Genomic DNA, 25,434 nt, shown 5'->3' on the forward strand with positions numbered 1-25,434 from the left:
AATTCTAAGCAAAAAATGTTCTACGACATTTTTTCAGAAAATTAATATTTTCCGAGTTATTTAGGATTGAAAATGTTGATTTTTCATCTAAAAACTGCATATTTTTCTGCCATTTTTTATAAATAACTCGAAAACCTTACGTTTTATCGCAAAACTCAATTAAAGCAAAAATGAGGCTTTTGGAATAACGAATCGATTCATTGTTGTTTATTACTGTAGGTACAATAACAGCCGAGTTATCACTCTGTAAAAGTGATTTTTTTATTTTTCGAAAACTAAATTGCAACCTTTTACTGTAAAATAATGGCGAAAGAACACATTTTTCAAAGAAAATTAATATGACCGTTTTTAAAGTGCTCGAAAAGACCTTATAAATGCTTTTCTAAAAAAGTTCGTAGCTCAAAAACTCGCGGAGTTATGATAAAAAAATGGTCATCTCATTTTTTCGGAAAAAAATTAACAACAAAATCTATGACTAAAATCATGATCAAAATTAAAACTATCAATTTGTAGGAAATTACACGAGTTACAACTTAACTTCTATTATTGAACAGTCTCGAACTCTTCATTTTTACGAGATTATTGTGTTTTAAGGGTTCAAAGAAGGTGGTCCTTACACGCAAGTTAAACTAAAAAAACGTAATATCTACGAAATAACGAGATCTACAGAAAAATTGAAAGAGAGCAAAAATATTGCAAGAAAAAGACCTTCAATTTTACTCTGTTGCATTTTTACGTATCTTGATTAGTTTTTGAGATATGTCAAAAAAATATTTTTTTTTCCAAATTTAGGCATTCTAAACCGCTCGAACTGGCAGAGCCCATTGTTAGTGCCTAAATATAGCCAACTGTATGTACATGTATTACGCTTAGTTTTTATTTTTGTGATTTTAGTCATAGAAAAATGTGTTCTTTCACCAATATTTTGCGGTAAAAGTTGCAAATTTAGTTTTCGAAAAATAAAAAAACACCTTTACAGAGTGATAAATCGGCTATTATTACACCAACGGTAATTAACAAAAAATGAATCGTTTAGCTGTTCCAAAAGCTTAATTTTTGCGTTAAAACGCAAGGTTTTCGAGTTATTTATAAAAAATGGCAGAAATATATGCAGTTTTTAGATGAAAAATCAACATTTTCAATCCTAAATAACTAGGAAAATATTAATTTTCTGAAAAAAAATTATAGAACATTTTTTGCTTAGAATTGACCCCTTTATTGATTTTCGCAATTTAAATGGGTGATTTATTTTCCACCCCCGAGAAGAGGTGGCACTCAACTGAAATTACACATCGCTACAATGTATCTTTTGTTTCTTACATACAGGTTGTTAATTTGTTTATTACCCGCGGCAAGAGTTTTATGGTTGAAATATGGCAACCTCAGCCCGCTCGTCGAAAGACGACGCGACGCACAGTGCTTCGTCCCATGGACAAAAATCGAAAAAAAAGTTAAACTTTACTAATACCTGAATATGTAATTTTATACTTATAGCAATGTTCAACCATCCTGTATATTATTTTTCATAAACAGCGTTTTTTGTTAGCAAATATTTTCACTAAAAATAAATTTTGCGATCATTGTCTTATCAGTGAAAAGAATAACATTCATAGTAGTTCTGTATATTATGGAGTTAAACGGTACGTACTTAATTGAAAGCCACTATGGATATTGTTAAACAAGGTATGTACTTTAAATTTATTTCTAAACAAGTTCGTGATTGTTTAGTTTTTCTTTATTTTTTAAGGTGATTCTTAAATGGGTAAAAAAATTTTACGTTTTCAAACTTCAAAAAGGTATTTAAAAAAAAACATATCAAAACATATCGTATTTATTGAATATTTTTGTTGTCATATTAATACACTTTTAATTTTTGTATAGTTCACCTGCGTCTGCTTGCGACGAACTTTATTTTATAATACTTTTCAGATGGAGTAAAATTGATAAGCAATGCCGATCTGGTTAATACTTGGCTTGATCATAAGGACAAGAACTTAAAATTATTTATATTTCAAAAAATGTGTTCTTTATTAGATATTGATGAACTTTTCAGTCAAATGAGACACCACTTGTGCCTGAAAAAGTCCACTATGTTGGAGCGAAGCGTCGCATAAAAAAAGTTCCATCCTTTCAATTTATTATAAAACCTCACACCCAAGAAAAGGAAAAAATAATATATGGATATGGTCTATTAAAGAGGTCTATTAACTATTAACATCCGAACCCCTCATACCAACAAAAAGAACAGTAACAACGCCAAAAAGTAACATATTAGAAAATGATACAAAAATATCTTATATCTGAGGATACTTCATCTACCTGTGATTTAGATACTATAAATTTGGAAGATTCTGTCAGCAGTGATTCTTCTGAATCAGAGTAGTTACGATCTATGCATTTTGTTGTCGTAAAGTAAATTTATAGTATCTTAAGTTTTTTTTTAATTAGATATAACATTAATTTTTCTTTCTCATTAAAGAAAACCATTTTTATCTTATATTAGGCTTATATTGTAGGAATGATGTTCTAATATTATTTCAATTCTTTTTTATCACAGGGATTTATTTAATACTTACACCGTTTTCATACTATAAATTATTATTTCCTTAGATGGAACACAGCTCCAACATTTTTATTATTTATAAGATTTCTTTTCATAAACGTGGGACTAAGAACATCATCATTTAGTACAATGAGAGTACTCATCATTTGTGTCAAATAAACCTAGTTTGAATAAATTGCCTACAATAAAAGAGAAGTTTTGGATTTTTGTCCTCTAGAGAGATATGTTCGAAGCACTGTGCGACGGGACGAGTCGGCAGCTTAGCTTAGTACTCATTTGGAATTGGATGCAGTGTTGCCATTCTTTTCCCCAATAAGTAGCCGTCCAGATAACAATCTGTATATCTCTATTCACTATTAAAATTTCACGTCAATCGGTGCAGGTGTTCAGAATTCGGACCCTAAAACCCTCGCTTACTGGCCTAGTAGTAGAGTTTTATGACATTTTCTCTGTTATATACAGGAACCGTCGCAATCGGAACACTACGATACCCCGCGAAAACTGAAAGAGTGTATCGGTTTCGAGACTGTACAGAAACCGTGCGGCTGTATCCTGAGAATCCGACAGCCCGAGCCGGAGAGGCCGTGCGTCTGTCAACGCCTGATGAGCTGCTGGTCAGCGCCCGAAGATTCAGTTCACGCCGTCTACGCCACTGTCGATTACAGTAAGAAAACTTATCGGTAAGTAGGGTCGTATCCGACTCGTAGATGCCTGGGATATCAAAGTGTGACGTCACAATAGTAGGTCTATGCATTACGTATCTCGTATAGGGAAATGTAATGATTTTGTTGACAATTTTAATTAATAATTAATGAGTAATTATTTAATATTAATAGTAATATGTAACTAGTTGGGAAACAGGCTATTCTCTTCAAAAAAGTACTATGGGTATTTGGCCACTGTAAGAAAATTTATCAAATAAAATAGTTATTTTTTGTAAACACTGCTGGGTTAATCCAACGGAGACTAAATGTCAGCAGTGGTTTATTAATAAACAAATTTGCCTATCGGACAAAAAAATACTGTACGTTTCGGGAATTATATCTCTTTCCGTCGTTGGAAGCAAAAACACACAAAGAACAAAGAAAAAGAACTAAAATATCTAAATACAACTATTCTAGAACATTTTAGTTATTTCAAACAGATATGTCTTTAAAATCCGTTGACGTTCTGTTAAAATGACATTATATCAAGTTAAACTTCAAAATTAACTAAAGAAAAATTCGATAAGGTTGTTTTTTCTTCATTCAAAAATTTTAAACAACCCATCCGTTCACTTTTAGTGCATATTTTTTCAGCAATCGTGTAATTTTTTTATTTATAAAGATTTTCACATATACTGTCTGCGAAAAAATGTTAAGACAGTTTATGAAATAATTAAAATCAATTATTCTAATAGATTTCGAGATATCGATTTTTGAATTCAGAGTAATAGCGCGACCACTGTCGAACACCAACTCAATTCCACTTATTTTTACCAAAAATGCAAGTGTTTCTAACTTGCACTTAAAAATTTTCAAGCTATAGGGAGAATTACAACAACTCGTTAATAAATAAACAAATAAAGTATCACGAGACGTAATTAAATCGTGAAGCGGAACGCATGGTGTACATCGTTCCCTTGAAGTACTGATAGAGGTACTGATTGGATCGACCGATCGATTGCAACAAATCTCCTATATCCCCTTCCACGTCTCTTAGCAATGTGCACAGTTTCTCGGTTTATTTTATATGTTTGGCAACGTGTTTACTGTTCTCTCTTTGTTCAGTACATTATAAACGCGTTGTACTCTTCTTACATACGGAAATCTCGACCCAAGACTAACTTTTTGCCAGCCCTTAGTATTGTGTATTGTTATCATTGTGAGTATTCTCTCTATAATTTGGGGTTGGTATTTATTTGTATTTTTTTGTTTGTAATATATACCTATTATTATATGTAACGAATGGATATTACAGAAAATAGATATTCCCCCCCCCCCCAACTTATTACATACACGATTTTTTCTAATTTTGACTAACGACTTATTAAGTATTTCATTTGAATATGAATGTGTAATCAAATGATGACAGAGATGTGATCTACTAATGTGACGTCACTGATGACGTCACGATTTTGATTTCTTATTTTATTATTCAGCTGCCATCCAAATCCTGGAACCACGAACTACGCCAACCTAACCCCGGTGAGCGTTTCTAACGCTAACAACACGTCTACAACGAATCAAACGTCGAAAGATAGTAATTACGAAAACATGGAATTTGCTCAAACACTTCAGCTATACGAAAACAGTAAAGAGATATCGGAAAAGGCCCGAACGCTGTGCCAGAAATGCGGACACGCTCAAAGCGACTATCTGCTCATGGAACCGTCTAAAGCCGCTAGTCAACCACATCCAGGGTAAGTGTCTTATCCTGATCCATAATCCATAAACAGTGTTCCAAAATAAAAGCTTTATATTAGGTATGATGGTTGAGATTATAACTTCGATCATTTCTACGAGAAAAAATCTATCGGCTTGGTGCATTCTCCGCCGGTGCTGCCACCACCGGAGAATATCGTAAACAACTAGTACTTACAAATACACGGGTTTAAACAGAGAGAATACGAAAAATGTATTATTTAAATATTCCAAAGTGTTAGGAAGTATAATTTGTGAAAATTCTAAAAATAAAAACAAAAAAGTAAATATTTTGATATCTTTAGAAGGTCTAACTTGTATTATAATTGTTTATTTCAGTTAAAAAAATCTTTTTAGATGAGTTCAACTACGGTAGAGAGCATAGTTTTAATCGGCGGTTTTGCTAGTGGGCCATAATTGGGGCAATTTCGGCTATAACGAAATTTTTTAAAGGTACATAATTATAATTTTAGAAGATGTTCATAAAAAATTTAGTCACTAGTTAATTAAAAAAAGTATACTATTAATATTGCAAATTATATTTTATCCTCTCATAGTATAAGTCTATTTAATGTTTTGATTATGTAACGAGCAGTTTGTTTACTCACTAGTTTTGTCAAACTGCTTGAGCCTTGAATCCATTTTTGCTATGGATCAAATCGGTGTGAGAAAGTATGAAGCTATAAAATGTTGTTTCGGGAGAGTTAAATATCCGGGAAAGTTGAGTTATTGAATGTTATTGCACCCAACAACGCCCTAATTACGCTCTCCTATACGCGTTAACATCTTTTCGGCAATTTTATTAACATTTGAAATTGTCACAACACAACACGACGTCCAGTTCAAATTCTTTTTCACTTATTTTTTAGCCGACCATACCAACAGGTATGGTAGGCTATTAAGATCGGCAAAAAAAAAGTTTTTTTAATTTCACTCAAAATGAGTTATTTGGATCATAAATGACCTAAATACAAAATATTTTCATGGTGTCTGTCTGTCCGTCTGTAACACGATAACTCAAAAATCGCTAAACTGATTTTAACCAAATTTGGCACAAAAATACTGTAGCACCCGAGAATCTGGTTATTAGCTTTTGGTGGGGGTGGGGGGTTGGTAAGGGGGCATTAGAGGGGGTTAAAAATTTTAAAAAATCATATCTCCAAAATTACAGTAGTTAGCGAAACGCGGTTTTCAATTTAAGATTAGGAATAATATTTGCAACAAAATTTGTAATGACATCAAAATCAGTCAAAGTCGCAGTTTTTGAGATAAAAAAAAATTGGAAAAATTGCTTTACTTTGAAACTAAAAGAACTGCCTACCAACTTTAACATATTTTAGTATGGGCGGCTATACGTGCCTCCCGGGGCCAATTTTTTACTACCCGAAACAGCGTTACATCACACAAACCCCGTACTTAAGTGTTTTATATATAGTCTCAATAACTGCACTAGCAAACAACTAAAATACTTAAATATTATGACAAAACTATGATTTCAGTATTATATACGATCAACATGACGGCGCGGCGGCGTGAAATAGGTACTGATAATTTCAGATTTTGGCCGTTGAAGCGCTGCAGTCGGAATTTGTTAAAATCAACTGAAATGCACCAAGCCTATAAATTTAGTAAACTTTCACACCAAAACTTTTTAACCAATCAAAATTATCTATTTCAAAATGTCACCATCCATATCTGAGTTCCTGTGAACTTGCATATTAAAAACAGAATATTTTTAAAATAGTAAACTATCTCTAAAACTGGAAACTTAATTTACAGCTTCTTTTACTGAACAGTGATCACTTTGTACCTATACTTCTTTCACTAACTCTAACCCTTTCTCTTCGGCAGTCAACTGAAGCATTGTTTCAGGTATATCCCGATGTCTCCAGCGGTGAAACAGCGTCTCAGCAAAGTCCTGTCGAACAGCAATCCGAACCTGGGTCCGGTATTGGACAGGTCCAGCAAACCGGCTCCTGGGTCAGCCATGTTGCACGCGGGCGACGTGTACCAGAGGAAGCAGATCATGGACAACGCGGATGATTTGGACAGTGCAAGAAGAAAGAGGTCAAATAGTGCGGATTCTAGTACTAGTAGGGTGGAACCTGAACCCGAACCAGATGTGGCATCGCCTTGTAAATGCGCTGTTCAGACCACACAAGCTGCTCAGTTGGGTAAGATTGAAAATTGTCTTTTATTAAAAACTAGCTTTTGTCTTAGATCTTATAAACTCTGTGGATAAGTAAATTCGCTTCATTTTTATTGAAGACACGTCAGCGATTCTTTGTATTTGTCTTTGATACTGACTGACCAATCGTCTGTCTTTCTATTGTGTATATGTCATTTTACAAAACAGATTATAGTTATTCAAGAAAATATTCTTTAAAAAAATTTCGGGAGACGATAATGCAATTTTATCGTGTGTATAAAATAATATTTTTTCCATAGCGACTTACGTTTTAAAAAATATTCAGATATTATTATTTCATGGAATTTATTACGAGTAGAAAAAATATTGTGCTGGGTTGGCGTTGGTTTCTATGTAATTTGACAAATAAATAAAGCTGTCTCTTTAGTTGTCAGTTTTGAATCAATATTTTTTAATTCTCTTTCGTGCCAATTGCTGATTGAATTGGAGCCAGAAATGGCTCAAAACGAAATAAGTAAATTACCAACAGATATTCAGGCTGAGGCGACAAACGCCATATCCAAACTGCTTCCATTTATATCCCGAATAACTTATGAAAAGCAATACAAAAATTTTCAAAAATGGAAGCAATTAAAAAACGTGCGAGAAGAAATAAAGTTCTTAACCTATCCTCGCTGTTAAAGTACCATTTAATCTACCCTTGCGGTTAAAGTACTATTTTATCTACTATTTTTGATAGATATAAGGTAATTTTAACAGTTGCTATGGGAAAAAATTATTTTTTATAAAATACAAAATTTAAAAATATAATAGAATAGGAAAAAATAATATTGTTTTTCGGATATTAATTATTTATAGGATAATATTTGCTATATTCTTACTAGTACATTAATATCTAAAGAAAAAAAAATATTTCTAAAACACCAGAAGAAAGGCGAGTATTTTATGGCGCCCAACGTGGGGCCCCATGTTTTCGCCCTTTTTGTGTTTTTGAGATTGAAAAACAATTTTTGAAGGGTTTTATTGACAGAATCTCACAGACTTACACCCGAGACACAGGTACATTCGATATCAGGATTCTCCAGCATTTTCTATAATACTCCTCATAATACCTCGAAGTTGTGACAAGTCGGGTATATTGGGTTGCATAAGAAAGAAGCATAAATATAATTAAAATAATTAAATATTACAACAAGATGTACCGGAAAAGAACGGTATCTCAGTTTAAATTTTAGTTAAAAAATATTACTTCCTATTTTATCCTGTATAATAAATTAAATTAACAGAAAAATGAAAACTTACTACAGCACTGTGTAGTCAGTCAGTGGGGGCTACATGTCAGTGAAAAATTCTTAAAAATCCATTAAGCTGATCTAAAGATATTATATCGTAAAAAGTACCACAAATTATAATGTCTCGTTTTGTATGTCCGTCAGTGGGTTTCTTGTTATACAGTAAAATTTATATTTATTATACTGTTTCAGTGAGACGTTCGTCCAGTGTTCCTTGCAAATCGAATCGAGATTCATCAAGTTCCAACGATTCCGGTGTCTTCGAACTACCTCGACGTCCTCAGTTCTCTGCCAACGTTACCCTGCCCAGAAGATCGAAAAGTTCGGATCCTTTGCGAGACCTAAGTTTCCAATTCAACAAAGCAGCCGAAGGAAAATCGGCCAGTGCCGAAGCTGAAGTACCAGTAAGTACCATTTTTATCCATTACAAAATAACCATTCTCCGGTCTATCTATCATCTATCTATCTCACAATTAAAAACGATTGCATATGAAGACTACACGTGAAAAACCAGCTTTGTCCATTTTAACTGGAGCCGATAAAAATTCAATTACGCGTCGACTACTCCGTTTATTGCCTTGTACGGCAAAAAAACTGAGCTGTAATATCTCTGGGAAAAAGGTGTATTATTGCTTTCTTTGATGGTGCCTTGAATATCGTTAACATTTGCCACTTAAGTTTTTTTCTCTTTTTTTTAAATGTGTGTGTCGCTAACTTAATTTCTACGAACTTGTGACATATCTGGTTTTTCTCGTGTAGTCTTTATATGTTATATTGCTTGCTTTATATGTTATACCATGTAGTAATCAAAATATTATACTATACTATTAAAAATGTGTACTACCAGTCATAACCTATGCGTACACCTCGCAAGAAGGACGGACAAGAGATGGACCACAAAAATTACAGCATGGTACCACAGATTAGGTATCCTATAAGTATACAGATAAAAATCTTGTCCCTAATTCGTGGTACGAAAATTGTTTTTTATGACGATGTGCAAACGAGTAAAATTTCCTGTGCGCAAAAATAACAATAAACAGCGTAATAGAGAGATATCGTTAAATGTGCATGGACGTTAATAAGGCCAGGTGGTATTTCCTTTACGTGAGGTGATAATCAACTCTCTTCATTTATAGTTATCGGATAAGAAAAAATTCTGTTCGCGTCGCGCCCTCTATTTAAACTTAACCTAACTTTGAATTTAAAACTTTGAAATTGTTTTGTTTACTAGGTATTTTAAAACTAAAGGGCTAAAATGCTTATTTCCAGTGCTTTATTGTAGCAACAAGTAACAAATTCTCTTAGAAGGGCTAAGTCGTCATCTGCTGTAAACCTAAGTCTCTTTATAGGTTCTTTAATATTGGAAGAGGTGGAATCCATACTTTGGGCCATATTTATTTAATTAAAACCAGCTACTTAAATATCAAATTACCTAATAAAACTCAAGTAATAATTCAAAACAATTCAAACATAACCTAAAATAAAAGATCTCGCCGGCCGGCCCCGGTTGTCAAATACCCGCACATGCCCATTTAAGCAATTTTTAAACGTTATTTAGAAATAGCGCTTGGTGTAATTGATCCGCAAATTACGTCAGGCGGTAACGTTATTAGAAGGTGTTGCGTTAAAAATTGACTCGCGCATATCGTAACCATGATAAGGTACGCGTAAATACTGCATGACGCTATTCGGTTTTCCGATATCTCTATAATAAATGGTCCGGTCAAGCGCTGTGCACAATTTTAGAGGCCATAAGTGGGCGTGCTATGTGCGCAAACTAGTAACCTAACTAGTGCCCGATTCCGAAAATTGGAACCACGAAAAACAATAAAGAAAAAACAAAGTTTATAATCTGTATAATCTGTGATGGTACCCACGAGGAATTAGGAGACCAAAAAGAAGACCCAACCTGTTTTGGGATCATGATATTAGAAAAATAGCGGGGAGAACTTGGGCCCGTCGTTGTCTATTGTTGGCTATACTACAAAGAGATTATCTAAATCATATGTGAGGGATGCTACGCCATAATTGGAAATGGCTGAATAAGCTGAGAATAATGATGACCATGACTATTAAAAATAAAGATAGTAGAAGTCCAAAGACAATCTTTTAGTAGTAAATCATTTTTATGTTCTGTTTTCAAACCAAACATTTATTTATTGTTCCAGGTGTGTCCAAACGGCAGTACGAGCAGCGGTACCTCGGACATGTCCGACTACTTCGAAACGCTGTCCCTGTCCTCGCACAGTTCCAGCGTGGAACCACCGCCGCCATCTTGTACCCTGCGACCTCGGTCGGGGAACGAGTACTTGAGCATGCAACGACTTATAGCGCCAGTGCCTGAAGAGCACCATTAGAAGATATAAAAATAAAAGAAACTAGTCATACTAAAGAAAGAAAACAGAAAAATAGCAAGCAATAATGGATACCATTATTTTTAAATTCGATTAGAATATTTTAATTTTGTATAATGTAGATAAAGCAACAATACGATTTAACGAAAACCTTTTTAAATGTCTTGGCAGCTCAGTAAAATATTGTAAAATGTAGATAAAAGTATACTATAAACTCTAAACAATAATTATTCTATAAAGTTGTTTTTCTTACTTTGACATATCAATTTAGTTTAGGAAAAATTATCTGTATATTATACTTAGTTTTGTGTTGATTTGGTAAGAAGAATGATTTTATTACAACAACTTGCTTTTTCTACATTCCCCATAGGTGTGAAGTACCGTAAAATGGAATAAAAATGACGTCATATTAGACGGAGAAATGACATTTCAGTTCGTAGTTTACTATTATTGATTTTCTTTGTCTATTTTTTTTTGTCGCTATCCACAACTTCATGGGTAGAGATAGTAAATCTTGTACAAAATAGTCAATTCTACGCCTACTACGACATCGATTTTATTCCATCACGCTGTATCAAATATTATTCTCTCGTTGGACACGGTTTAAATTTACTATTTCATTGTCATTAGGTATTGTTTAACTTTCTTTCTTTCATTATACCTAATACGTGCGCCAACTGTGTTGACATATTAAAAAATAGTACTATTAGATACTAAAAGCTATTCTTTTATTTAAATGACTTTATTTGCGTGTTTGAATTTTTAAATACCTAATTAAGAAATTCTATTGATGAAATAAAACACAAAGGAAAGCCCATTCTACACATAAATATATATCTGTCAGATTTGCCTGTCAACTAAAACAGAAGACCGTCTAGAGAACTGACGGCAGTTCTGTAGGCGACCTTTGGTCTTAGCTTCCTCTACACATATTAAACACTAGTGTATACACTGGAAGTTTTACCTGCGATTCTATCAATTATAGCATTGTGTTTAGTGAAGAAAAAACATGATATTTTACTACAAAATTGTTTTATGGTTTAAATTTCATTTGTAAAGACGTAAACTCATTGTGAAAGTAATATCTTAGGTAGAAATTTGTAAAGTTACATTATTTTTATAAATTTACATAATATAATATTCTTTAGTGTAGGAAAACCGACAGTTATGTTGCAAATATAAATTATCTCGGCAGATCTGTAGGTTAGATATTAGATAATTATTAAATATATCTAAAAAAATTGTAAAATTACATTAATTTTGTGAATTTACATACCGGGTGCGTCTCAAAAGTGACTCACCCCTATAACGTTTTTATGTTTTCAGATAAAAGAAAAACTAGATTTGGTATGTTAGTATATGACATAAATTAGTATTGATTGACGTATTTAATTTTTTTGGTCACTTTCTGTTTCACCGGAAATTACTACAACTTTTGATTTTTAAATGGCACCCTCGGTATATTTTTACTTTATTCAATAGAAAATGATACTCTGAAAAGAATGACATATCACATGGCAACTTTTGGCATTTTCAAAAAACATTAATTTTTAATCAAGAAGCCTTGGAAAAATAGATTTGATCATCTAATCAGAGGCGCAACTAGACATATATGTACTTTTATGTGTATATGGGTGAGCCACTTTTGAGACGCACCCTGTATATTTTCTTTGGTGTAGGCAAATGTTGTTTTTTAGGCAATTTATGTTGTAAAACTGATTGATCTCGTTAGTTCTCTAGACGATCTTCAGTCTTAATTCAGTTCGGAGTAAAAAGCAAAACGGTGCTTTTTTGTCTATACATTGTTATATTACAGTTGAAGGTTAAAAGTTTTGGTGTTATAACAGCAAAATAAAACACTAATTCACCACAATACACGAAAACATTTTCCTTTTTTACTGGACGCACGTTTCGTTAATCTTGTTAGCATCATCAGCATATGATTCAAACTACTTTTAGTTTTACTAGAAATAGTTTTAATCATCTTATTAAAACTATACCTATTTATTTTTCAGCATCCAGTGCAAAAATATAGTGGCTTAGTGTATTGTGGTGAATTAGTATTTTATTTTGCTACATCGGTTTACTTGAACGTTTTGACTCAACAAGTACGTGACAGGAAAAACATTATATACAACATTGACACAAAATATTTTAGAACATAATAAATATTTTAATGGAGAGAAAAACATTAGTGAATGAATATAATATAGATAAATTTATTACACAGGCATTTGTAGTACAGAAATAATTATATTTTTATAATATCTCTAATATATTTTTTTTACTAGATGTCAACTTTAGCGCCTTACCAACTAAACAACACCAGAAAAGCTCAACAAGACATAGTGTTCTTTAACAGAGTACCGAAGGTAGGATCTCAAACCTTAATGGAGCTTTTAAGAAGACTGAGCATTAGAAACGAGTTTGGATTTCATCAAGACCGAGTTCAAAGGGTGGAAACCATCAGATTAGCTCCAGAAGATCAAGCAGTGCTCTCTGGTCTAGTATCCAGCTATGAACCTCCTTCGGTTTATATAAAACACGTTTGTTTCACTAATGTGTCATCGTAAGTAATATATTCATTATTCGTAAATAGGCTCAGTAAAGACACCCTAGGTCCTCATGTCCGATTACTATGCATAAATACTCCCTCCATAATATTTTTATTCAAAAATACTAGTAATCTTTTACCTCTTACCCATAGTAATGACATCAAACCATAAGATTTCTTGATCATTTCTCATAAGTTTTGTGTTACCAAAATAAATACTTTGTTAAAATGCTGGAATTGGTTCAAATTTCGGAAAATCTGAAGAAAAATTAATTTTAATGTATAATTTAAATACAGTTCAAAATCTTTCGAACCGGATTTTAAAATTTATTTTAGTAGAAATCAACAACATAATATTTTTAACAAAATTCTTTGCTAGGTAGATAACAGAATTTCCCAATATTTTCAATTTCTTTATGAACGTTATTAATCCTTATCTTTCTTGCTAAAATAATTAAATTTATTATCTACACTTGAACGCACTTTCTCTAAAACAATCAATAAATTGAAATAAACCAACCACAAAGACATAAACAAAACTGATTAAATTCTCTGTTGTAGATTTGGTCTGCCCGAACCGATTTATATTAATTTAGTACGTGATCCTGTGGAACGAGTAATTTCCTGGTACTATTATGTTCGAGCGCCTTGGTACTACGTTGAAAGGAAAATTGCATTTCCGGACATTCCATTACCAGATCCCAAATGGCTTAAAAAGGTAATTTGACTTAGTAATGAAATATCTGTTAACTATTACTTTTATTATTGTTTTCTTTTCTCTCGAATTGTCGGATAAATGTAAAGCTAGGTTATTAATTATTATAAAGCTAGGTTATTATTTATTATTAAATTAATAAAAAACTTGACTTAACTTAAACTGACATTTCACAAAATTGAAAATATTTCAAAAACAGTAAGGTTTAAGTATAATAAACCTTAATCAAATTTACCTTTATTTTAATCGTAGAAACTTAAAATGTAATAATATACAGGGTGTTCCATTTAAAAAAATACAACTTTGATATTTTTTACTTATTTGGGACACTCTGTATCTTGTAAAATTATTTTTAAATTGTACCTCTAATAGTCCTTCATCGAACCCAAAACTTACAATTTGTAAAAATCTCATCGTTTAGCTACAATACCCCGTGTCGTATGTGGTGAACAACCCTGTATATTATGTATATAAACAAAAATTTTACCCTTGAAAAAATTCACCCAGTGTGTGATCTGATATCCAAATTATCAATCTACTCTAACGAATTTATTTGACATATTTTTATAATATCTTTAATTTATTCTTCGTCGAATAAAGACTTAAGCACAGCTTATATTTATATTAAAAGTATAAAATAGTCTATATCTAAATCAATACAAATTATTAGTCTATTGACTGTATTGTATTTTTGTGATATTCCTATTTATTTTTTATCTTATGTGGGACAATACCATCATATAATTTAGCCTTGTATTATTTTTTATTACTAAATAAAAATATATTCGTCCCTCTGATAAGATAATGTTAAAAAATAGGTTGAAATTTACTTCTTTATAAATTTTGAAAACTATTAAACTATATAATAGCGATTTTCTTTCGTATAAAAAATTCTGAATTTTTATTATACAGGGTGTCCCAGAAATAAGTGTAAGTATTTTAACTGGTAGTATAGTTCAACTCCAGAAGCACGCCTATGAGGTTTTTTTCGCGAAAAAAAAATTAAAAATTTTTTTAGTTTTTTGTTTAAAAATATCATTTCTTGATAACATGGCAACATACATAGGTATTAGATTAAATTTACAAGAAAGAAAATCCAGAAAAGATCCAGTGGTTCTTAAAATTTTGCAAAAAATATTTTTTTAATTTTTGATTTTTTTAATCGAGCTCTAACACCCTTTAAAATACTTACACTTATTCCTGGGACACCCTGTATACAGGGTCTCCCAAAATTCCATGGACATAGAACTACTGCGTATTCTTGGAATCAAAATAAGTTCATTGGACACAATTTATTTTTATACAAAAGTGCTTTGTTTGTCCGTCAGAGGGGATCAAACTTTAAAAGAAGCATTTTTTCAAATATTTTATTAAATTTTCAAATATTACTTTGTGCAATTAACTTATTTTGATGAAAAAAATACGTACCTAGTAGTTCTATATCCACAGACTATCGGAACTCCCTGTATTTTTTAACTCCCTGTAAGTCTGCTTTGGAAAAATATATTCTCCATTTTTTTTTTCTAATTTTGCAGATAGAATCACACATATCTTCATTTCATAGCCATCGTTGAGGCCGTTTTTTTCGATCATTTTGTATTTTCGGTCTTTACTTAATAAAATTTCTTGCTCTTATATTTCTATACTAATTTAATTTATGAATAAAGAGATAATTTGAGTACATTGTTCAGTGGTTCTATTTGCTATAATTTCCTTAAGTAAATCTAACTTTAACCCTTTAAATGAAAAAAGAAATGGCATTAAAGTGAATCAGAGGGAAAGCAAAAAACTGTCTAATCACCAAAAATGCAGCAGCCAAAAGTCATTAACACGAACCAAGATAAATTAAGAAATTATACTTTCGCAAAAAAGGCCATCCCATTGCAAAATTCACTTCATGCACTTAAAATCATTTCGATGTCCCATATTCTCTGTTATTTGTTTTTATTTATCGTTTTCATATGACAAATTACTGTATGTTAATTAGCAAATGCATTATACAGGTGATGAATATTCATGAAAAAATATAATAAATGTATATAATCTGAAACTGGCTTTGCAAAGTCATAAATGGTTGATGGCATTAAAAAATCAAAACAAATTTAAGAATGTAGGTTGGGGAAAGTAAGGAGTATTCAAAAAGTGAATTTCTTTTGGCTCCAGCATGATTTATTACCTAAAAATACATGACAGAAATGGCTGTTGTTAAAAGTTGCTCTATATTTTTTTCTGTAGATTTCTAGTCTTTATTATTCAATAATAAAAAATTGTAAATATTTACCAATAGAAGAAATTATAGTAACAATATAAGGGAACACCGGTATCCTAAAAGTACATAGAGCGAAGGTATGTTTGAAATAACAAAGAGATACCACAAGAGGAGAGAGATAAACAGAAGACACGGGCAACAAGCGTGTGATCTACAGAATTAAATCACGCTAATGACAATAGACAACTCACCTAGCAATACAACTGACAATAATAATAATAATCTAAGATGGAACTACAACTTTAGAAAACAATCTGACCATCTCTCTCTGAACTGTCTATCGTCATTTCGAAAGTAACTCGACGCAGTTTTTTTTCAATCAGACTGGATATTATACAGGGTGTCCCAGAAATAAATACATATATTTACATGGTAGTCTATTTCGACCCCAGAAACACGCCTATATTTTTTTCGCGAAAAAAAATTTTGAAAATTTGAAATTTTTTGAAAAAGTTTTTGGATTTTTTTTTAGTTATTAGTTAAAACACATTATTTCTTGATAATATGGCAACACAGGGGCGCATATACGGGAGGGGTAATGGGGGTAATTACCCCTATACCAAAAATTTAGTGTAAAATAAAATTGTTACAAAAAAGTTAATAATAAAAATTAAAACAGAATATCCAAACCAATCCAAATAGATTTTTTTCATAGTTACAATACCTTCCAGTAAAAATTTAATTCAAATTTAGTATTTTTTTGAATATTCACACTACCCGTCCCAGACTCAATCTCTAGATGCGCCACTGGCTCTATAACATGGGATACAACATTTTAATGAACAGTTCTTTCAATAAAATCAATAAAATGAAAAATATACGAAATAATATACATGTACTGATGTCTTTCGAAAATCGACAACTATGAAACTATGAACCCTTCCCGGACACAATCGGTAGATTGTGAGACAGGAAATTGTAAAGAGAAACAAGCCCTATAACATAGGATACAACATTTTAATGAACAGTGCTTTCCATAAACTCAATAAAATGAAAAATATACGAAATAATATACATGCACTGATTTCTTTCGAAAATCGACAACTATGAAAACTATGAGCCCTTCCCAGACACAAACGGTACATTGTGAAACAGGAAATTGTAGAGAGAAACAAGCCCTATGACATAGGATACAGCATTTTAATGAACAGTGCTTTCCATAAAATCAATAAAATGAAAAATATACGAAATAATATACATGTACTGATTTCTTTCGAAAATCGACAACTATGAAACTATGAATCCTTCCCGGACACAAACGGTACATTGTGAAACAGAAAATTGTAGAGAGAAACAAACCCTATACAGGGACGCATATACAGGCGGGGTAATGTGGGTAATTACCCCTCCCAGAAAGAAATTAATTAATAAGATAAAATTTGGTATAAAATAAAATTGTTACAAAAAAGTTAATAATACAAATTAAAACAGAATATCCAAACCAATCCAAGTAGATTTTTTTCCACAGTTACAATACCTTCCAGCAAAAATTTAATTCAGATTTAATACTTTTTTGAATATTCACACTACCGCTCCCAGTCTCAATCTCTAGATGCGCCACTGTGGCAACATAGGTAGTAGATTAAATTTACAAGAAAGAAAACCTTGAAAAGATCCAGTGATTCTCAAAATTTAAGCAAAAAATCATTTTTTTTAGAAATTTCCAATTTATCGAGATCTTACCACCCCTTAAAATATCTGTACTTATTGCTGGGACACCTTGGACACCTAAAAAGATCTATCCCGAAAATCAAAGTATTTTAAATACAACCTAATAATGCGGTCAACCAGAAAATATATCATATGCATAGAATTTTTTGTTTAGGTCAAAACGTATCTCAAATCTATCCATCAGGAAAGATTGCGACAGAAGACTCCGAAAAATAACAGAAAGCAACTGTGTATGTAAAGTATACTGTCTCATTAAACAGACTTTATATTTAACGTCAAATTTCGAGACAACATATACCTCTACTCCTGCAACTTTTAATACTACTGAAAAGGAAGACCTCATACTATACTATAAGTACAAGTTCAAAATTGTGAATATTTTTTGCTTCGTTTTTGAATTAAAATTCCCACTATTTTCTAAATCACCCCGTATACGATACCAATCTGAATCAGGAGAACCCAACGATTCACCTCCACGTATAAAATGCAAGCCGCTAAAAGAGATTTTTTTAGTACCACCACCATCTTCAATAACTCAGTAGTACCATGACACCGATTATACAATAACCGGGCGTACTATTTAACATATTACTCGATCAATCCATTAATAATTGAATAGAGTTTAAATATTATGTACCTTTTTATACAAAAATCAGCTTTGATATTGACAGTGAACGTATTTCTACTTAATTTAAAAGCCGTACCTTATGACTGTGCGAAAGTTGCCAAGAGCGGGTACCCCAAATTTCCTGTTCCTGAGTGCAGTTGTGGAAAAAGGTCTGTAGCCTGGCATCCTACGAGGGAACCAAGGATTGTTGGTGGTGAGGAACCTCCTTACGGTGCTGTACCATGGCAAGTAAGTACCATTTCTATCTTACCTAAAAAAATATTGAGATGTGTTTCTGACATAATCCAAAAATACATATACTAGTGGAGTATTTAATAGAATTACTAGTTCGTATTAAGATTTTTATGTATGGTAGGTAGTTGTTTTTTGTGCTGTTCATGTACAGGGTGTCCGATTTTTCTGTGTTTTATGGGATTTCTTAAAAAAAATTATAAAGAATGCATTTTTCTCAAAATGTCAATAATAAAAAAGTTTTTCCTCTTGTAAATTTGATTTTTTTTATTTTGGTCAAGTCGCCGATTTTGACAAGGATAGTGTTAATAACTAATTAAAGGGTGTAAAATAAGAAAATACATTCCTTTTTGGTCGTATGAGTACGTCACTAGATGTAGACGAACTGTCAGCCATCATTAAAAATTGTTTTAGAACAAGGGTTGAAAAAATCGACTTTATAATAAAATAATAGCATTAAAGCCTTTTAAATGTTTATATATTCTAAAAGTACATAAAGTTTCCTACAAATCCTGTATATTTCTATTATTTATACTATTTTTGTAGACACTCCGAAATCAAGTAAAAAAATAGCCAAAAAAGAGCAATTTTTCATAGAGTTTTTTCCATAGATATGTTTATTTTTTTTTTTTTTTAATTTGTATACATTTTGTACTATACAGGGTGCCCCAGAAATAAGTACAAATATTTTTCAAAGGTTTTTCAAATAAGTCCAAAATAACAGAGTTATTTTACTTTGAAAATTTCCAAAAAAAAATATTTTTACCTAAAATTTTGAGAACCTCTAGATCTTTTCTGGATTTTCTTTTTATAAATTTAATTTAATACCTATGTTGCCATATTATATACCGGGTGCGTCTCAAAAGTTCACCCCTATAAATTTTTTATTTTTTCAGATAAAAAAACGAGATTTGGTATGTTAATTTATGACATAAATTGGGATTAATTGACGTATTCAATTGTTTTGGGTCACTTCCTGTTTCACCGGAAATGACTACAACTTTTGATTTTTAAATGTTACCCTCGGTATTTTTTACTTTATTCGATAGAAAATAACACTCTGAATAGAATGGCATATCACATGTCAACTTTTGACGTTTTCGCATATGGTTTATTTGAAATTATAACTTGCGCTGCGTAACGAAAATTTGACTTGAAATACAAAGTGTGTGGTATCAAATTATTCGTAAAAAAATACTTTTTCCAAATATGCTAATGAGAGAAAAAATTGAGATATGATTAAAAATACGATTTGGGCATTTTTTAACCGGCCAGGACAATAAGACACTAAAAACATTAGACGATCAAATCTATTTTTCCAAGGCTCCTTGATTAAGAATTAGTGTTTTAAACATAGCCATTGGCACTCTAGATTGAGATTTAAAATACGATTTTTTATTAAGCGAGAATGTCAAAAGTTAACATATGATACGTCATTCTATTCAGAATATCATTTTCTATCGAATAAAGTAAAAATATACCGGGGGTGCCATTTAAAAATCAAAAGTAATTAGTCATTTCCGGTGAAACAAAGTCACCAAAAACATTTGAATACGTCAATCAATTCCAATTATTTATGTCATATACTAACATACCAAATCTCGTTTTTTTATCCGAAAGAATAAAAAAGTTATAGCGGTGAGCCATTTTTGTGACTCACCCGGTATATATAAAAACTAAAAAAAATCAAAAAAATTTTTCAAAAAATTTCGAATGTTCAATTTTTTTTTTTTCGCGAAAAAACTTCATAGGCGTGTTTCTGGGGTTGAACTATACTACCAGTTAAAATATTTGCACTTATTTCTGGGACACCCTGTATAAAAAAATAGGTCTTAAAAAATTAAAATATTTAAAAGTATTTTATTAAATTTGTCATTTTAGTCTATTTAATTTCAGGTTTCTTTGGAATACCGTGGAAAACATCGATGCGGTGGAGTACTGATTTCCAAAAGGATAGTACTAACCGCAGGGCATTGTTACACGGAAAACATGATTGTAGTAGCCGGTACCCACGAGCACCGGTACTTCAACTCAATAGAATCGACAGTTAATCGACAATCCCTTAAGGTACTAGATGGTTTTGTGCATCCAGATTTCAGAAAGCTGGGTCCCTACAGTCATGATATTGCCCTCCTTATTTTAGCTGAACCAGGTAAACTTATATCTAGGATCTAGAGATACTAATAATTATAAGAATATTCAGAAATAATTATTAATTCTTTATTATATAGGTTAAAGAAACACCCATACGAGATTTTTTTGAGAAAAAGAATTGTTGAAAATTTTATATATTTGACATTTTCCGTAAAATTTTAAAAAACTTCTTAGTGCTACTTGTTTATTCATTTGAGATTCTCTACAGTGTATCTAAACCTTGCAGTGTTGCCACCTCCTACATTATCTATATTCAAAAAAATCTATATTCTATATCTATATTCAGAAATATATTTTTGTATTCGGTGTAATTTTAAATTTGTACACCAAAAATTACGAGTATTAATTTTAATCGTATCAGTATCTATTACTAACAATAATTCTAGAAACAAACCACATTAATTATTTTTACGCATACCACATTTTTATATTTATTTTCAACTATAGTTAGAAAATAACTCTTAACATTGCCACATTATGAAGTAGTTTCAATAAAAAAAATTCTTTTAAATATTTTGCTTCTAGTTACCTTTTCATTGAGGACCAAACTGGGTAAAATTATTCTTATGAGGTTTACGAAAATCATGGTTAAACCGAAAAATAACTTTATTTAGAACTAAATTTAATGAAATAATTCACCATATATCATTCATTAGATAACATAAAAGAAAATACAACATTTTTTAGATTTTACTAAATTATAGCATAGGTACGTACCTATTATATACTATGTACTTCTTTTGACTATCTGGCAACACAGGGCGTCGAATAAGTTGATAAACCTCTTGAAAACCCCTTAATAAACTAACCCTAACTCAAAATGTTGCCATTATTTTTTAAAATGTTCAAAGTTAAATAACGACGCGACGCGGTCATTTTCAATTTGTTTTAAAAATGGTAAAGAGAAAAGATGTTTCTTTTGACCAGATCTACCACCCCTTTAAATATCTGCACTTATTTCTGGAACACCCTGTATAACAAAAAAATTAGACACCTTTATTAATTCAAATTTTTAGGTTTTAAATTCAATGATAATGTAAAACCGGCCTGCTTGACTCAAGAAACGCCCACGCCAGGAACCTGGTGCGAAATTTCTGGATGGGGTTCCCAGGATGCCAGAAGTCCCGGTAAAATATCCCCTATACTGAAATCAGCTGCTGTGCCAATACTGTCCTTGGATACCTGTAGAAAGGAGGGAGTGTATGGTGGTAGATATCAGTCTATACTGGACAGTATGATATGCGCTGGTCATTTAAAAGGTAGTTTTATATATAAACTAAAAGTTATAACGTGTAACAAAGTGTAAGCGTCAGTAAATTAAGATTGTTTTGTCAATAGTTAACATTTAAAGTTATACAGAGCTGCCCGTTGTTTCTATAAAGCCTCATTATGAAGTTTTTACTTGAAATTTTTACACAAAATTTTAAAAGTATTTTCATAAATATAGACGATGAATATGCATACATAGATACATTTTTACAAAGAATTTTTTTTATCAGAATATATTTATTCCAAAATTTTCATTATCTGTAGTTCCTAGAATAAATTGGGAATATTGTTTACAGGGCTTTCCGTCCGTCGTGTTTTTTTCAAGATAACCGTCGGACGGAGCATACGCGCCCATGTGAAATTGTTCATATAAATTCATGGCACTTGATCGAAGTCGCGGACGCTCCGCTCCAACTGAAAAGCGCTGTGACAGCTCCAACTGAAAAGCGCTGTAGACAGTACGCGCGGAGCGTCCGCGGGGATGTTTTTTCAATATAGCTCGTCCGGACGGAGCATACGCGACCCATGTGAAATCGTCCACATAAACTCATAGTACTTGCTTGAAGTTGCGGACGGTCCGTCGCGGACGCTCCGCTCCATCTGAATACGCTGTTAAGTGCAAACCTAAATTATGTACTAAAATGTATTTCAGGAAAATACTTTAACCTCAGTAGGGTGACTCAAAAAGGTTTGAGTGGATCTGGATGATTTTTTTAAACGGAACACCCTGTATATTATTGTATTTTTGGCTTCCTTTTAGATCACTTTACATAACCCTAAGATATGAGTAAATATATTTCGGTACTTTCGGTGATATTAATAAATAAATAAAAAATATATTTTTTCGGTCTTTCTTAAAAAAAAAACATTAAAAATACACGAACTGTCCTGAAATCAAAACTATATTAGGTTTTTACTTTAGTTGGTCTGTACTTACTTTGCTATAAATATCGTAATCTTAAATCATACAGGATGTTCAAAATTCTATGCCAAACTTTCTAAAATATAATTTTTTTCGGGTTTTTAAATGGAACCCACTCTATATTATTTTTTTGTTAGATGGAGAATTAAAAAGTTAATATTTTTTGTATTTAGAGCATTTCAAAATTTTGACCGGTTCCGCAGATATTTGCGAAATTTATTTTATAATAATTATTATTTTTTTTTTCCACAGTAAATTTTTGTCAAAGCCACACAATGATTTTTCTCTCGTATTTTACCATTGAAAGTGCCATATGAAATAAACCGTGAGTATCTGCAATACCGTTAAAATTTTTAAAATACTCTATATACAAGATATGTTTATCTTTCAATTCTCCATCTAATAAAAAAATAATATACAGTGTGTTCCATTTAAAAATAAGTTTTGACGTTGAATTTTGAACATCCTGTATTATATAATATTACGATATTTAAAGCAAAGTAAATACAGACCGTCTAAAGAAAATGACTAATATAGTTTTTAATTTCAGGACAGTTTTTGTATTTTTAATGATTTTTCTAAGAAAGACTGAAAAGTATAAATTATTTATTTATTAATATCTCTGAAACTATCGAAATATATTTACTCATATCGAGGATGTAAAGTGATCTGAAAGGCAACCAAAAACGCAATAATATATAGGGTGTTACAATTAAAAAAAATCATCCCGATTCACTCGCATTTTTTTAAGCCACCCTGTAGAAGTTAAAATATTTTTCCTGAAATAGACATTTTAAATATTTTTTATCTTTGATTTTTATTTTTTGTTTCTCGCTTAAAAAATTAAGAGTTTTTTGTCGATCAACAGCAATTTTTTTACTAGTAAAAAGCCACCGACAAGCTAGTTTCCGTCTGGATTCTACGCAGTGATATTTTACAAAAAATAACTTTTTTCATTGGCGAATACCCATTTTTTTCAGAAAATAAAGACCTCTATTATATTAAGCAAATTAAATTAACGCCATTTTCATAAATTTTTACATCCAATCAACTAATTTTTTCAGCACAGCTTTGGAAGATAAGAGATTCCAAAATTATATTTGATAAAACGCCTGATTATGTGTTTTATAAATTAAAAAAGTAATAATGTTGTGTGGTACGTACTTACCTAAAAAAATTCTAGGTGGAATTGATGCATGTGGAGGCGACTCAGGCAGTCCACTAATTTGTCAAAACCACGGACGATACGAAGTGGTCGGTTTGGTTTCATGGGGAGATGGATGTGCCAAAAAGGACCGGCCAGGAGTATACACAAACGTACCAAATTTCTTGACGTGGATCAGAGAGACTGCAATAAATAACAACATTCGCTATGAAATATAAAATATTACATAATTTGTCTAATAAAAGAAGTCAACACAAAGCGTTCTTTTATTCCCACACCATGCTATCTTTAAAAAAAATCAATTTTTTTGTTCTAATTATTACATAATATGTATAACTAAGTAAAATGTCCATTCAAATCTCTAATAAAATTCACTAAAAATAACTTTTAAAACTTACTATCAATATTCCAAGAGGATTTATTTATAATTTATTCCAAAAAATATCGGACATAGTTCCGAGAAATAGCAATAACAAATATCATTTCAATATAAAATTTGAAGGCTTTTTTATTTGTACTAAAAAAACATTTCAAAGCCTCCCTTGCACTCCCCACCTCCAAAGCCTCCTCACCTCACAGCGCACAGTGCTATTTCTTTTAAAAATAATCCTCAGGTTACATCAGAGATGGTTTATATTTTGATTGTTATTTCAATAAACAATATCCAGTTTGGATATTATATACAATATTTTAAAACTTACCCTTCACTTATTCCAAAATTATTTTCCACTTCCACAAAATGTTCGAACAATATTCGTAATATCACACTAAATCACAACATACGCAGAAAACTTAAATTTATCTTAATGTTTCCAATAAACAAATATATCACAGCCTCCTTTTCTTTCCACAATCGTATTTTCTTTTTAAAATATTTTACGATAAATTTACTGCTATAAGATATGTTATGTAATATTTCTAATCGATAAATTACTTCAAGATAATTTTTTTAACTTCAAGCACTAACCTACGCTCATAAACAAAGGGAATATAAAAATATCTACATAAAAACTTTTTTTCTAGACCACAAAAAAATCAGATTTCAAAAAAAATTGCGCCATTCTTTGCGCCATCTCGTAGAAATATTCAGAAC

General features: G+C 31.4%; 3 protein-coding genes and 1 long non-coding RNA gene across 6 annotated transcripts in view; 3 read left to right on the forward strand and 1 right to left on the reverse strand.

The window, feature by feature from the left end:
* Positions 1 to 11,343, forward strand: part of LOC115882606 — a 439,578-nt gene extending 428,235 nt beyond the window's left edge. For 2 of the 3 annotated variants that reach the window (XM_030900799.1, XM_030900801.1), the window contains 5 exons: positions 3,026 to 3,243; positions 4,704 to 4,964; positions 6,817 to 7,139; positions 8,599 to 8,810; positions 10,578 to 11,343. In XM_030900799.1, the coding sequence (XP_030756659.1) occupies positions 3,026 to 3,243; positions 4,704 to 4,964; positions 6,817 to 7,139; positions 8,599 to 8,810; positions 10,578 to 10,766 (1,203 nt within the window). In that variant the 3' untranslated portion in view covers positions 10,767 to 11,343. The remainder of the gene's footprint in view (positions 1 to 3,025; positions 3,244 to 4,703; positions 4,965 to 6,816; positions 7,140 to 8,598; positions 8,811 to 10,577) is intronic. The other variant, XM_030900800.1, reaches the window with a different exon arrangement.
* A 1,711-nt stretch (positions 11,344 to 13,054) lies between these two features.
* LOC115882623 (heparan sulfate 2-O-sulfotransferase pipe-like) lies at positions 13,055 to 14,044 on the forward strand. The gene is made up of 2 exons (XM_030900817.1): positions 13,055 to 13,332; positions 13,879 to 14,044. Exons 1-2 carry the CDS (start codon positions 13,055 to 13,057, stop codon positions 14,042 to 14,044), a joined length of 444 nt encoding a protein of 147 aa, XP_030756677.1.
* A 4,427-nt stretch (positions 14,045 to 18,471) lies between these two features.
* LOC115882599 (transmembrane protease serine 3-like) lies at positions 18,472 to 24,588 on the forward strand. Its single transcript, XM_030900794.1, has 4 exons — positions 18,472 to 18,828; positions 20,728 to 20,983; positions 22,002 to 22,244; positions 24,360 to 24,588. The coding sequence occupies exons 1-4, from the start codon at positions 18,604 to 18,606 to the stop codon at positions 24,557 to 24,559; spliced, it is 924 nt and encodes a 307-aa protein (XP_030756654.1). The 5' UTR covers positions 18,472 to 18,603; the 3' UTR covers positions 24,560 to 24,588.
* LOC115882601 lies at positions 18,738 to 25,304 on the reverse strand. The gene is made up of 3 exons (XR_004050216.1): positions 25,043 to 25,304; positions 24,345 to 24,524; positions 18,738 to 18,850 (listed from the first exon to the last, which is right to left on the reverse strand). It is a non-coding gene; the product is annotated as an uncharacterized LOC115882601 (long non-coding RNA).
* Positions 25,305 to 25,434: the final 130 nt, after the last annotated feature.

This window comes from Sitophilus oryzae, unplaced genomic scaffold (genome assembly GCF_002938485.1).
Source record: "Sitophilus oryzae breed Bouriz unplaced genomic scaffold, Soryzae_2.0 scaffold_178_pilon_pilon, whole genome shotgun sequence".
Taxonomy (NCBI): domain Eukaryota; kingdom Metazoa; phylum Arthropoda; class Insecta; order Coleoptera; family Curculionidae; genus Sitophilus; species Sitophilus oryzae.